The following is a 15,994-nucleotide window of genomic DNA, read 5'->3' on the forward strand; positions in this document are numbered from 1 at the left end:
CACGTGACTCCGTTTCTGAATAGTCATATGATCCTCAAAATGCAACACCGTCGTAAACTTCATCTGGCCTGTTTGCTCTTTGGTGTGCTGAAGTATAGAACGCCCCCATATCTCTTCAATAAGCTATCTTGTATTAAGCTCCGCGAACGCCGTAACTGTGGGATTCAATTGTTGACGCCGCGCCATGCCACAGCAGCTTTTCGTGGTAGTTTCAGCTACGCCGCGTCGAAGGTTTGGAATAATATACCTCCGCCATTGAGAAACCTGCAAAGTATTCATAGTTTTAAGTCAAAGCTTAAACAGTATTTATTTAATCACCAACTTAACCAGGAAGCCTACAGACTTGATACGAGCTGCCTGTAGTTTGTAAGTACTTTTACTTATGCTTACCACAAGTGTTTTGTTCCTTCAGCCTGGCAAGAGTTCATTATTCCTGATACGCCATACTTAGTAGAGTATTATTATGTTAGTATTCGTTTACCTACAAATCCTACGATGCTGTCTTGTTAAACTAATCTTATAAAATTGATTTCATGAACGCTCGATATTGGTCTGGTCTGTCATTGCCTTTTTTTTTTTTTAGTTAGTGTAGCCACCGTTGGCGCTAGCTGCATATGCAGCTGTAATGTACAGCCAAGGTATGGTTGGACCGGATCAATACAGTGTTGCGAGCACGATGCTTGTTTTAATGTTGTTTTATATGTATAAATTAGTCTTAATTTAATTTAATATAGTCGTTATGTTGTATCTTCCTTCTGTGTAACTTTTATTTTACTATTTGTTCACTTTACGTTATTTGATGTCTTTTTCTTCTTGTCTGTTACCCTCCGTGATTCTTCTCACTTGATGGTCTCATCGGAAGACCAGCGCTGGAAGCCACCAGCAACATGCTGAGATGAGGCCATTTCGTGGCACTTTAATCTTATTTTGTGTTTCTTTTATATTATGTATTGTCTGTGCTTACGAATAAATTATATTCTATTCTATTCTATTCTATTCTATTTGAGACACAGAAAAATTATGTTGATAAGAAGTTTTCATTAGGTATCAATGAAGTATATAGTGACGTTCGCGACCATGTAGTTCAATTAGATCGCCAATAAGGCTGCTATTCGTCAAGTGAAAATTACTTTCAACAGTTTCAACATCATTTATGTAACTTGTAGACATCATGTATGAAGCTTTTGGTCTAAGTGTCTTCCTGAGCTTGTTTCTGTCTGTGAATGGTGTTGGGCTCCTAATACTTTACCGACCGTATGACGTATCTAACAATTGCGCCTATTCTAGCGCTCTTAGGTATGACTTGTCTTTTGGTATGGGATTATCTGACACGATTACCTTGGTGAGTAACATGGGCATATCTCAATTTAAGGCAGATTTAGTTTCTTAGTATATAGGGTCTATTAGTACAGTCAGTTGCATAGTTAATTTTGACCCTTCTATATGGAGCACGGGCAGTCTGACGGAAAAATAATTTTATACAATAGTGTGAAGTGGTTTTCTTCGAGAGGGGTGGGGCGTGCAGGGTGAAGGCGAAAGCAAAGTCGGTATACGTTGGTATAAGTCTATTCCAGTCGGCGCTAATTACAATTATACTAACAGAATACTACTAAACTAACTGCCTAAGGCCGAGCGGCGTCCTAAAGGACAGCAGTCGAGCGCCTAGGTGCAAATGTACTGAGATCTAACTAAATGTGTCAAGAAGGTCCAGAAAGGTCCCAGAGGGTACGCAGTCCGTTCGCCTAATGACGCCTAACTTATTCTCAACAATTACAAAATTAGGTGCATCGGGTCCTTATTCTAGGAAAAATCTTAACACCGCCATGTAGGATGGCTATGCGCACTGTACAGTGACATCTAGTGAGTGATTTGGTAACCAAAGTTGTACGAACATGCGCGTTGTTTTTATATGTTAAACTATTTGGATACATTCGCTATATTTTTAGGAACATGTTACATGATGTTCTGTATTTTACAGGTTTCAGAAACGAAATAACATAGGCCTACTATCACCATCTCTGTGCACATAGGTGAATTACATATGTATGGGTTGACAAAATGACATTAATCTATATCTATACATTTGCTACGTTTTGGTAAAAATACAAGTGTTACGAAATGCGTGAAGTCATAATTTTAAGGCTCCAGGAAAACTAGGATTAAGATCAAACATTGGGTATTAGTAACGCCATCTTTTGTGGGTACCGTGAACTATGGTTTGCATAGGAACTGATGGCTAACTAATTTACATTAATCTTAGTTTGCACATTCGTTATGTGTACTCAAAAAATCTAGGCAACACTTAACACAGGTTACGCAAGGTTTTGGATTTTTAAAACTACGGGAAAGATAAAATATCGCTAATGTTTACGTCGAAATCGAGGACTACTAGCGCCATCTAGTAAGAGGTCATACGAACTAAACATGGCGTATTAATGTTTTTTGGGAAAGTCCGCGTTACAGTCTCCCCCTCTGGAACTGCAGACGACCCGGCGCGGTGACAGGAAAGTCTTCGTTGCGTTGAGGCCGTTGGGCGGACGTCCACGTCCGCTCGTGATTGCTGGTTCAGGGGTAGTCTTTTGGGGAACCCTCCCCCTCTTCGGTAAGACTGCACGTACGTTTCCGGATTTGTGTGGCTGCTGCTACTCCGGTAGGGCTTAGTTCCTACGTAACGTACATAAGCCGTTATCGTGTGAGGCACCACTTCAGTGAGTGTGGGCAGCGTGGGACCAGGTATCCCACAACCATAGCACGCGAAGGTGGGCTGCGACAGTGAAGGTGCTCTTGTTTCCGTTGCAGTAGGGGTAGTGGCTGTGGCTGGTGGCAGCGCTTCAGCTTTCACTGTTCCTCGGGTTGCTGCACGGTGCTGCTGCTTCCTTCTTGCGGCACACATCCTCCTTGTGGCGTAACGCTTGACAGTCGCTGCCGTCATCATAGCTCCTGACAACTGGATCTGACTATCTGTCGTATATACATCCATGTCTCTTGTGACGTCACGGCACGGCCCCACGTTGGGCGCCAGATGTGAAGTGGTTTTCTTCGAGAGGGGTGGGGCGTGCAGGGTGAAGGCGAAAGCAAAGTCGGTATACGTTGGTATAAGTCTATTCCAGTCGGCGCTAATTACAATTATACTAACAGAATACTACTAAACTAACTGCCTAAGGCCGAGCGGCGTCCTAAAGGACAGCAGTCGAGCGCCTAGGTGCAAATGTACTGAGATCTAACTAAATGTGTCAAGAAGGTCCAGAAAGGTCCCAGAGGGTACGCAGTCCGTTCGCCTAATGACGCCTAACTTATTCTCAACAATTACAAAATTAGGTGCATCGGGTCCTTATTCTAGGAAAAATCTTAACACCGCCATGTAGGATGGCTATGCGCACTGTACAGTGACATCTAGTGAGTGATTTGGTAACCAAAGTTGTACGAACATGCGCGTTGTTTTTATATGTTAAACTATTTGGATACATTCGCTATATTTTTAGGAACATGTTACATGATGTTCTGTATTTTACAGGTTTCAGAAACGAAATAACATAGGCCTACTATCACCATCTCTGTGCACATAGGTGAATTACATATGTATGGGTTGACAAAATGACATTAATCTATATCTATACATTTGCTACGTTTTGGTAAAAATACAAGTGTTACGAAATGCGTGAAGTCATAATTTTAAGGCTCCAGGAAAACTAGGATTAAGATCAAACATTGGGTATTAGTAACGCCATCTTTTGTGGGTACCGTGAACTATGGTTTGCATAGGAACTGATGGCTAACTAATTTACATTAATCTTAGTTTGCACATTCGTTATGTGTACTCAAAAAATCTAGGCAACACTTAACACAGGTTACGCAAGGTTTTGGATTTTTAAAACTACGGGAAAGATAAAATATCGCTAATGTTTACGTCGAAATCGAGGACTACTAGCGCCATCTAGTAAGAGGTCATACGAACTAAACATGGCGTATTAATGTTTTTTGGGAAAGTCCGCGTTACAATAGTATAAATTTACCAACCAATAGGTTGGTTTTTTATCCAATGCCTCTAGGTATCATGTGCAGGTATAATTATGTGCTAGGTAGCACATTTCCCGTAGGTAACTGCTGTAAAAGGGCATTTCTATTTACAGTTGTACCAAATTTTTTTGTGTTAGAATTGGGAATTTTTATATTATTTCTACTCAGAATCTCGAGCTTTTTCCATTTTTACTGAGAAAAAAATTGTCCCCAAAAATTTTGGTCCGTTTGCTTAGGTACGGTTTTCATACAACCTTCTATGACCGTAACAAAACGGACCAAAAAAAATTGTATGAAATTTTGGGGACACTTTTTTCCTTGTAATTAGGATCGAAAGAGCTCGTGATTCTGAGGGGATATAATATAAAAATTCCATAATCTAAAATGCAAGGGGGTACAACTTTAAAATAGAAATGCCCAAAAATGTGACTTGTCTTCAAATTAATCATCAAAGGTGGACTCACGCCGGGTCGGAGCTTTCGGCGCTTTGTTTTCTATGGATCACCGATCAGCCGTCATAGAAAATGATATGTCGGATGCCTCGGCCCGGGCACGGCCCGGTCTAGCGTGAGTCATCCTTTAGGCAAATGTCGGTGCAGTATGTACCTACCTATAAAACATAGATTAGTTGGAGTACGTACCTACGGTTATTCGGCGTATATATGTACAAATAACATATTTTGTAAGCAATTTAATTTATTTTAACATATGTTCAATTAACAAACACGTCCTTGTTTCAGGTGTTTCATACATTACACTCGATCGACTACGACTGCCAGGTGGAAATTGTGGCGGAGTCTTCTGACGTATACTTAATCATATCCATTCTTTATCCACATAATATGGACTACAGCTGCTACAGAAACCCAACTGCACTAACAGTGTATAAGAACGATAAATGTCACAAAATATGTGAAACCATTGATGCCAAAAACAAAAAGTCGCCTTATTTTGTTACCAGTGTTCGGGAAAGATTTAAATTTCACTTCTGGAGTAACAGCAGTATAAACATAGATATGAACGTTCGTCTTTTTATTAAACTAAAATATTATCTATTCTATGTATAGGATGGTATAGGTGACCTATACCTAAGTACCTAATATAGTTATAGTAAGTAGAGTAGAGAGGTATGCAGTATGCATGTCGCAGTCGGATCGTATAATCCGCCGTATTACATTACGGCTAGCCGTTTTACAAAACAAGGGCGTTTTGAAATGTGGCGGTTCGACGATTAGCCGGATTGCATGCGGCTGAATGAAAATCCGCCGGAATGTATTCGGCGCCATACGTTCTTCAACACGGCTAGCCGTAATGTAATACAGCGAGTCATTAGCCGCCGCTTTGACAGTTTTTAGTTCCCATTTTTAACACTCGTGGCGCTGCCTGACATAACAACAACAAACTATGAAAAACGCTGGGGTGTCCATCAAATCTGGAGTTCGTCGGACTGTTTCTTTTCAAAAAACATTTCCTTCGCAACTTAACTAGATGGAGCCCCGCTTCGCGGGGCTCCTATTTCTGAGCGGTTTGCCCTTCGGGCATCTGAAGCTACCTAACGAACCTAACCTACCTACCTATTGATTTAGTGAGATGTCCGTGAAAACATTACACTTTGGGGAAAAGAGCGTAGGTAGGTAAGTAGGTTAGGTTTGTTAGGTAGCTTCAGATGCCCGAAGGGCAAACCGCCCAGAAATAGGAGGCCCGCTAGCGGGGCTCCGTCTATTTAAGGTGTGAAGGACATGTTTTGGAAAAGAAACACATGTAGTGCGGTGGGACCATGGTAAAAATAAATTAAATTGCAAACATTGTCAAACTCCGGTTACGTAGGCAACCGAAAGAACTGGTCACTCTACAATCTAAATAGTAGATACGATGCGGCTAAACGTAGGCCGCCCTATTGAAGAACGTATCGCAATGACAATCCGGCTAATCGTCGAACCGCCGCATTTCAAAACGCCCCTGTTTTGTAAAACGGCTAGCCGTAATGTAATACGGCGGATTATACGATCTGACTACGACATGCACACCATTCACTAAGTCCATCATTAAGGACATTTTGTTTCTTTAAGGACTTTCTTAGCATATCTAAGTGATCTAGTTAATTCGTAATAACTTCGACATGTTGTGATAACGATAACATTAGTGTGCAAAGCACAAAGACAAAGGTTGAACAGCAGAGAACAAGTGGTTCAACACGAAAGAGTCGTTCACAGCAAACTTCTTTGTCTTGTGACCATCACCAGAATCCCTGCCAACCAAAATTAATTTTTATGTTCCTTAATTGCGAATTTTCACTTTCATTTAAAGTTTCAGTTAAAGTACAATTGCTGCACAGCACTTTTGAACATTTCTCACAGTATAATGTCCAAATAGCTGAAAATTTTTCTTATACCTTTAAACGAGCAATTCTTGTTTATTTATACATATATATATATATATGTATATATATATATATTTCGAGGATCTCGAAACGGGATCCCTTTGTTTCCCACATAATTATTGCTTCGAATTTCGATACTCAGAAATTGATATCCATATGATTTATGGACATAATCATCAATAGTCATAATTTTTGTTAAGTACAACGTTTCATAGTTCTAATATTAATGATCTATAATATTAAACACTATAATCACAAAAGTTATAAAACTGATGAGTATAACATTCAAAGATCTATCAATAATTATTCAGAAATATTTTAAGGCATATATTTCATCGTACTAATGGTCGTTAATCATATATTTTTAATGTCATCCCTTTGTTTCCCATAAACATACTGTTTGGAATTTCGATTGTCAGAAAATGATATCCTTATGATTTATGGACATAAACATCAATGTTTATAATTTTTGTCAAGTATAATGTTTAATATTTATAATATTAAAGAGCTATAATATTAAACACTATAATCATAAAGATTATAAAATTGATGAGTATAACATTCAAAGGTGTAGGTATCAATAATTATTCAGAAATACTTTCAGGCTTATATTTTAACGGACTAATAGGTCCTTAATCACACTCGTTGGCGGGACGAAATGGCTTAATAAGCTACATGAAAAATAAGAATTGGCGGGGAAATCAGTAAGCCAAACAAAAAAAAAACCTGTTTCCTCAGGTAGGTTCGTTAGTTACCTTGTGTCCCTCAGAGGGTTTTAATGACTAAAGTGAATTACGTCTAAGAAACCAAATCAATAACTTCCTTCATATTATGTCATTATTACTCTACTCTCTCTACTATTAGATATTTGAAAGTTCATTTCATTATGATTTTTCGATAATAATTATGTCTTATTAAAGTTATGATGAAAAACGTTATGAAATGATAAAAGACGATTTTACCTAATATAAATTACGTCTTAAGCGATCAGTATAGAAACGAATTAGAACAAAAGAAACTTATTTCCCCATCAGGTAGGTTCGTTAGTTACCTTGTGTCCCTCAGAGCGGAAATAGGAGCCCCGCCTAGCGGGGCTCCGTCGACTCGTTGGCGGGACAAAATGGCTTAATAAGCTACATGAAAAATAAGAAATGGCGGGAAATCAGTAATCCAAACAAAAAAAACCTGTTTCCTCAGCGAGGTTCGTTAGTTACCTTGTGTCCCTCAGAGCGGAAATACGAGCCCCGCGCAGCGGGGCTCCGTCGACTCGTTGGCGGGCCGAATTGGCTTAATATACTACATGAAAAATAAGAAATGGCGGGAAATCAGTAACCCAAACAAAAAAAACCTGTTTCCTCAGGTAGGTTCGTTAGTTACCTTGTATCCCTCAGAACGGAAATAGGAGCCCCGCGCAGCGGGGCTCCATCGACTCGTTGGCAGGACGAATTGGCTTAATAAACTACATGAAAAATAAGAAATGGCGGGAAATCAGTAAGCCAAACAAAAAAAACCTGTTTCCTCAGGTAGGTTCGTTAGTTACCTTGTGTCACTCAGAGCGGAAATAGGAGCCCCGCGTAGCGGGGCTCCGTCGACTCGTTGGCGGGACGAAGTGGCTTAATAAGCTACATGAAAAATCAGAATTGGCGGGGAAATCAGTAAGCCAAACAAAAAAAAATCTGTTTCCTCAGGTAGGTTCGTTAGTTACCTTGTGTCCCTCAGAGCGGAAATAGCTCCGTCGACTCCTTGGCGGGACGAAATGGCTTAATATGCTACATGAAAAATAAGAAATGGCGGGAAATCAGTAAGCCAAACAAAAAAACCTGTTTCCTCAGTTAGGTTCGTTAGTTACCTTGTATCCCTCAGAACGGAAATAGGAGCCCCGCGCAGCGGGGCTCCGTCGACTCGTTGGCGGGACGAATTGGCTTAATAAACTACATGAAAAATAAGAAATGGCGGGAAATCAGTAAGCCAAACAAAAAAAACCTGTTTCCTCAGGTAGGTTCGTTAGTTACCTTGTGTCACTCAGAGCGGAAATAGGAGCCCCGCCGTCGACTCGTTGGCGGGACGAAATGGCTTAATAAGCTACATGAAAAATAAGAATTGGCGGGGCAATCAGTAAGCCAAACAAAAAAAAAACCTGTTTCCTCAGGTAGGTTCGTTAGTTACCTTGTGTCCCTCAGAGCGGAAATAGGAGCCCCGCGTAGCGGGGCTCCGTCGACTCGTTGGCGGGACAAAATGGCTTAATAAGCTACATGAAAAATAAGAATTGGCGGGGAAATCAGTAAGCCAAACAAAAAAAAACCTGTTTCCTCAGGTAGGTTCGTTAGTTACCTTGTGTCCCTCAGAGCGGAAATAGGAGCCCCGCGTAGCGGGGCTCCGTCGACTCGTTGGCGGGACGAAATGGCTTAATAAGCTACATGAAAAATAAGAATTGGCGGGGAAATCAGTAAGTCAAACAAAAAAAACCTGTTTTCTCAGGTAGGTTCGTTAGTTACCTTGTGTCCCTCAGAGCAGAAATAGGAGCCCCGCGTGGCGGGGTTCCGTCGACTCATTGGCGGGATGGAATGGCTTAATAAGCTACATAAAAATAAGAAATGGCGGGGAAATCAGTAGGCCAAACAAACGCGTGTATGTAAACAAGTAGGCATAATAATGTTATAGCTAACTAATCACGTGACTACCTAAGATTATAACCTGCGAAAAAAGTCCTTATAACAATTATTATAAAGCAAGTTTATTTGCCTTCAACATTATGTAATGGTATGGTAACATCTGGACATTCTGGACTTTGAATATAATGAGTAACAAATTTTATGGCTAACAATAAAGATGACCTACAAAAAACGGAAATGCAATTTGTAATGTTTAATTTTACAACTAATGATAATATGACTAATAATAATTATGATAGAAAACGTTACGGACTAAAAAAAATCGGAACATAATATTTATGGAAAGCAACAGAGACCTCCTACTTATCATTATAACCTGCGATAAAAGACCTTACAACAATTATTATAATCAAGTTTATTGCCTTCAACATTATGTAATGGTATACCATCTGGACTTTGAATATTATGAGTAACAAATTTTATGACTAACAATAATGATGACCTGCAAAAATCGGAACTCCAATTTATATTGTTAAATTTTATGACTATTGACAATATAACTAATAAAAATTATGATGGAAAACGTTATGGACTGATAAAATCGGAACAAAAAATTTATGTGAACCAATAGAGACCCTCTCGAAACGGCTCTAACGATTTCGATGAAATTTGCTATATGGGGATTTTCGGGGGCGAAAAATGGATCTAGCTAGGTCTTATCTCTGGGAAAACGCTAATTTATGAGTTTCTATATGTTTTCCGAGCAAAGCTCGGACTCCCAGATATTGTATTTTATGTGACGAAAATTGGGTAGGTCACACTATCTGTACCTTTTTGAGTAAGTAATTAGGTATTACCTAGACATAAGTATAATATATGCACGACTGCGCGTCCACAGTAAACTAAAAAAGAATCTTTATAAGTAGGTACCTAGGTACTTTAAGCTTCTATGACGCAAGGGGGGGCATATAGTTTCATTTATTTTATGGGATATTTAATAATATAGATTGGACCCGAGTTTATCCTTTAATTCCAGGCTCACATGTACCAGGTGACAGCAACGGCAGCGCGTTTACTCTCACGCCGCGAGAAAAGTTGCTATAGGAAAAACGAATCATTATGTGTAAACAATGAAAACAGATACTGTTTTACTAGCGGCGTAGTATGTGACGGAATCAAAAACTGCGGAGTTGCTGACTGGTTAGTTATCAAGAGATGAAAGTTAGTTTTTATGCCGATGCTGATTTCTACTCATGAGCCAGTGAAAGATTCATCTAAAGACTTATTTCTATATTTTTTTAAAATTCAATGACTTATTTAGGTTTAATTCCATTAAAATGTCTCAGGTTCGATGAGCGCAAGGCCGAGTGCGGTCTGCCGGTGGAAAAGCTCGGCTTTGCCCCGGTATTCGCCGTGTCCGCAGCCCTCCTCTGCGCAGCCCTGGCAGCCTGGCACGTCCTCACCAAATTCCTGCCACCCCGGGCCAACTCATTCTTTGTATTTAACGCTAATGAAGACAACAGGCTCCGCGTAGATCCAGTGTTCACATCCCCGGCTGCGTGCTCTCGCGACATTCACAGAGTCCAGCGGACATCGCTAGTTCCGGTACAGTGTGCATAATCCTTTGCCGGAAATTCGTACTTTCACGGAAACGTACGAACGTGTCATGCTTTTTCAGTCAGTCTTAGTACAAAAGGTACTGAGGTTTACTGAAGTAGCATTTCATAGACATCTAGAGTTAGACCAAGCTAAGTTGGCAGCGATTTGAATAGCCCAGACGGTGCAAGCAACAAGTAACTACACGTGTTATTTAAACACCATGATCTTTTGATGCCCCAGCCCCCAACGTATCTTATAAATATTTAACTGTTGCAACTTCGCGATTTACTAAATTCGATATGAATGGGTCTGCCGATAATGAAAGAAAGAGTTAAATAGTTAAATGGTATTAGCAAATTTACAAATTTTCATTAGGTACACATTCCAACATAATAAGTAATAAAACACACACATTAAAATTAACATATAACTATAGGACAGTTCAAATTATTAAATTATTAGCAAATTGAACCTATAATAGTTATTTGTTTTACAAGGGGGCAATATTGATACCCGAGCAAGCGAAAGATTCCAAAATTGAACCACGAGCGTAGCGAGTGGTTCGAAAATTGGAATCTTGAGCTTAGCTTGAGCTTAGCCGGATTGTCATTGCGATACTTTCTTCAATAGGGCGGCCTACGTTTAGCCGCATCGTATCTACTATTTAGATTGTAGAGTGACCAGTTCTTTCGGTTGCCTACGTAACCGGAGTTTGACAATGTTTGCAATTTAATTTATTTTTACCATGGTCCCACCGCACTACATGTGTTTCTTTTCCAAAACATTTCCTTCACAACTTAAATAGACGGAGCCCCGCTAGCGGGGCTCCTATTTCTGGGCGGTTTGCCCTTCGGGCATCTGAAGCTACCTAACAAACCTAACCTACTTACCTACCTACGCTCTTTTCCCCAAAGTGTAATGTTTTCACGGACGTCTCACTAAATCAATAGGTAGGTAGGTTAGGTTCGTTAGGTAGCTTCAGATGCCCGAAGGGCAAATCGCTCAGAAATAGGAGCCCCGCGAAGCGGGGCTCCGTTTAGTTAAGTTGCGAAGGAAATGTTTTTTGAAAAGAAACAGTCCGGCGAACTCCAGATTTGATGGACACCCCAGCGTTTTTCATAGTTTGTTGTTGTTATGTCAGGCAGCGCCACGAGTGTTAATAATGGGAACTAAAAACTGTCAAAGCGGCGGCTAATGACTCGCTGTATTACATTACGGCTAGCCGTGTTGAAGAACGTATGGCGCCGAATACATTCTGGCGGATTTTCAATCAGCCGCATTCAATCCGGCTAATCGTCGAACCGCCGCATTTCAAAATTAACTATAGGACAGTTCAAATTATTAAATTATTAGCAAATTGAACCTATAATAGTTATTTGTTTTACAAGGGGGCAATATTGATACCCGAGAAAGCGAAAGATTCCAAAATTGAACCACGAGCGTAGCGAGTGGTTCCAAAATTGGAATCTTGAGCGTTGCGAGGGTTTCAAAGTACGAGGGTTAAACAAAATTTGCCCCGAGTGAAACACAAATATTTTCACCACACTAACCCGAAGCAAATATTAAATGTAAAATATCAAACAAAATCAAATTCAAATGAATGTTATAAAATATTTATCATCCAAAATCATCATTTAAAAGTCAATTCTACCAGCAAACATAAGAAAACAACTCAAATTTTGCATTTGATTACATGTGAATTACTGATAGCAAAGTGCAACATTGCTATCCGTTTTTGAAGTGCAAAGTAAGCCTTTCCGAGCTGGTGTGGTGAAAACATACCCAACAAAAACATAAATGTGAAATGAGAGCCAAGTTCAATATTAAGAATACCTATGTGTCGTTGTTGATTGTTGACTCGCCGACAAAAGAATTTAGATCTATATGGGCGCCAAGTTCTGTGTCTGTTTTACGTATAGGCATATAGGTAATATATATTTATCTATGTTACTTTTTCAAAAATTTGGCTTGGTGTTAAAAACTAGCCAAGACAAATCCTTTATAATTTCAGGATTTTCTACACAGCACAGAACTTGGCGCCCATATAGATCTCAATTCTTTTGTCGGCGAGTCAACAATCAACAAAGACACATAGGTATTCTTAATATTGAACTTGGCTCTCATTTCACATTTATGTTTTTGTTGGGATATCATTACTTTTTGTACAGAAATTACTTCAAAAAGTATTCATCATGAAAGCAGTTTGCCTAAGCTGAAAAGGAGACCCTCGCTAACGCGCGGTTAATAGTCAAAAAGTTTCAGTTTTCAGATTTATTCTTTTGTATACGCCTAATAGTCTACCTTCATGCCAAATATCAAGTTTCTAAGTGATCTAGAAATGTGTTAGGTTTTTAGTCTATAAGTATTAATTATTTTTATTCCACCGAAATATCAATAATTTCCAGTTTTCAGATTTTTACCTCTATATGCACTTAATAGTCTACCTTTATGCCAAATATCAAGTTTCTAAGTCATCTAGAAGTGGGTTAGGTTTTTGGTCTATAAGTATTAATTTTTTTTTCCATCGAAATATCAATAATTTCCAGTTTTCAGATTTTTCCCTCTATATGCACCTAATAATCTACCTTGATGCCAAATATCAAGTTTCGAAGTCATCTAGAAGTGGGTTAGGTTTTTGGTCTATTATTAATTATTTTTTTCCATCGAAATATCAATAATTTCCAGTTTTCAGATTTTTCCCTCTATATGCACCTAATAGTCTACCTTGATGCCAAATATCAAGTTTCTAAGTCATCTAGAAGTGGGTTAGGTTTTTGATCTATATGTCAGTCAGTCACAAAAATGCTTTATCAATAACTGTTTGAGCTATGTTTATGAAATTTTGTATTTTGTACATGCTAAGGGACTTCAATACATGTGCCAAATTTCATGTGTGTAGGTTAAGTAGGTTTCAAGTTGTGAAGGGGTCAAAAGTAGCTCGAAATGGTTCGTGTAATATTACACACGGTTGCTGCGTCGCCAGTTCCTTTTTCTTTTGAACTTGGCTGGACACGCTACCTAGTGTCTAGATTACCAAAGGCTTAAGGCCGATACAATGATCAATTTTCCTCAATTAGCATCTTAAACACATGCTTTGGGGTTTTCCTGAACATTTTCATTGCTTTTAGGTGTCTTCTGAATCATCTTCGTGTGACTACTCCGATGTGCTAACTAGACACAAGTTGCAACGAATCAACCAGGCGAACTTCGCGGACGGAGAAGTAATTATCTCAATTTATTGTTTAGGAACATTTTTTCGAGGCAGGTCACTTAATAAGCTTTTTGATTTAGGTTACTTTTTTGGGACATTAATTTATATTAAGTAGCTAGCGTTCTCGTTAAATAGGTTCATATTGGACGTCATTGCTAGAGCGTAGATACCTAGGTAAGTACTTAATTGTCGTCTCATGTCTATTTGCGTAGTGGACATACCTAAAGCTTTTTATTCCATGTTTGGAGGATCTGCTTGGGCTATATTCCCCGATATTTGAAGGTGCTGGCAGGAGCGGGTGCGTAACCCACGCTCACCTGTTCCGTGCAACCGCGCCAGCTAGCAGACGACCTCAAAATATTAGGCACAGGCAGCATCAACATTTGCGGATCAAACTACGAGTCAAAATCTATTATTTCTATATCTATTCTCTAATATGTATCTTCACTAAAAGGGATATGTCTCTATATATCTATAATTAGTTGTCTCAATATTTTTTTAGTACCAGTAGTACCTATAAGGAATAGCCACTGTAGTATGTTTATACCTAACACAATCAATGATGTTATTACTTAAGGCGGGTACTCGTGCGTGTCGATATAACGTAGACATATATGCGTTACAGAATAGTTTATTTTCGTCATATTTAAATATAAAGGTACTTAGGCAAAGTAAATTCGGATACGTTATTTTACCCATATACTAAGTAGGTACCATGCTTTAAAACTCTAGGTAGCAAAATTAGAGTAGGTAAAGTCTATTTTTTTTATTCGGTAGACTAAAATGTAATTTCATAATAATGAACATAAAATAACATTTCATAATATGAAATGTCGTTTTACTCATTTTAGTCTACCGAATAAAAAAATAGACTTTCCTACATGTACGTGACAATAGTTTGTTAGAAGACAAACCGATAGGTAATATCAATTTAACGCGTAGCCCGTGTAGAGGTAAGCATGTGTACGTTCCTTTGTCTTCATAAAAATAATAAAAAAAGACCAAGTGGGTTTAATAGGTCTCGCGTTCAGAGGGTTCCGTAATATATACCATCGCACGATTTATTGCAATGATTTAGGTAAAAAGATAAAGGGTAAAAACGGGACCCTATTACTAATAAGACTCCTTTGTCCGTCTGTCTGTCATCAGGCTGTATCTCATGAACCGTGATAGATAATTGACATTTTCACAAATGATGTACCTATTTCTGTTGGCGCTATAACAACAAATACTAAAAAGTACGGAACTCTCGGTGGGTGAGTCCGACTCGCACTTGTCCGGTTTTCGTTTATAAATAAGGCGAATGAAATAGAGTTCGGTACACCTCGTAATAAGAGCGATGTAAGATAATATTGTGAAGGACCATGACCGAGGTACCTATATCCCCCGTATGTCTTAGATACTACTACTAAATGGGTATGTTATAACTTATAATTATTTCATTTTCAGGAAGAAAACGCATTACAACGGACTAATACCATGTATTCCATGACCGCTAAGTTACAACAGAAACTCCGGGCAGTAACCCGGAGCAAGTCCACGAACAACCCGAGGCCGACAGCTAGCACCAGCGCCAAAACGAACCAAGTCTACGATGTTTAGTAACTTAGATAATATAGGCACCTATATTAATAATATTATGTTTATTCCAATTAAGAATTATTTAATAATAAAACTTGTTTAAGTACCGAGGTCTATGTATCGGAATATTGTGATCGGAATAAGGCTATAAACTGACTTTTCCAGCCTTCAATGTGATCACGCAATACTAGTCGGTACCATGAGAACATTTGAGTACAAGTACATATTGCATTCAACGGCGAAACGAGCAATCGCTAACCGAGTAGGTAGAGGCCATAGAATGTCATCTACCGCGACAGCAAGTGGCTGACCTTACCTTCCACAAAAACTAAGAGGATGTTAATCGCGCATCAGTTCACTACAAAACGCTTTAACGCTAAAGTAACAAAATTTTATTGTTAGAATTTCTTACCTATGTGACTCACTGAGACAACAACCGAATAGATTAACTTGTTGTTTTTAATTAATCAGGTTTTACCATGTTTGTTGGTGTAGGTGTATTATTAGGTACCATCACATGCCTACTGCTATGGACCTCAGCTTCTAAATAGACATAAATATATTTCCCGGGACTAGATATGATTAAACACACCT

General features: G+C 38.9%; 1 protein-coding gene across 1 annotated transcript; it reads left to right on the forward strand.

Annotated features, from left to right (window-relative positions):
• Positions 1 to 1,143: 1,143 nt before the first annotated feature.
• LOC134661786 (uncharacterized) lies at positions 1,144 to 15,421 on the forward strand. The gene is made up of 6 exons (XM_063517973.1): positions 1,144 to 1,342; positions 4,758 to 5,039; positions 10,046 to 10,209; positions 10,356 to 10,614; positions 13,737 to 13,829; positions 15,269 to 15,421. Exons 1-6 carry the CDS (start codon positions 1,172 to 1,174, stop codon positions 15,419 to 15,421), a joined length of 1,122 nt encoding a protein of 373 aa, XP_063374043.1. The 5' UTR covers positions 1,144 to 1,171.
• Positions 15,422 to 15,994: the final 573 nt, after the last annotated feature.

This window comes from Cydia amplana, chromosome Z, assembly GCF_948474715.1.
Source record: "Cydia amplana chromosome Z, ilCydAmpl1.1, whole genome shotgun sequence".
Lineage (NCBI taxonomy): Eukaryota > Metazoa > Arthropoda > Insecta > Lepidoptera > Tortricidae > Cydia > Cydia amplana.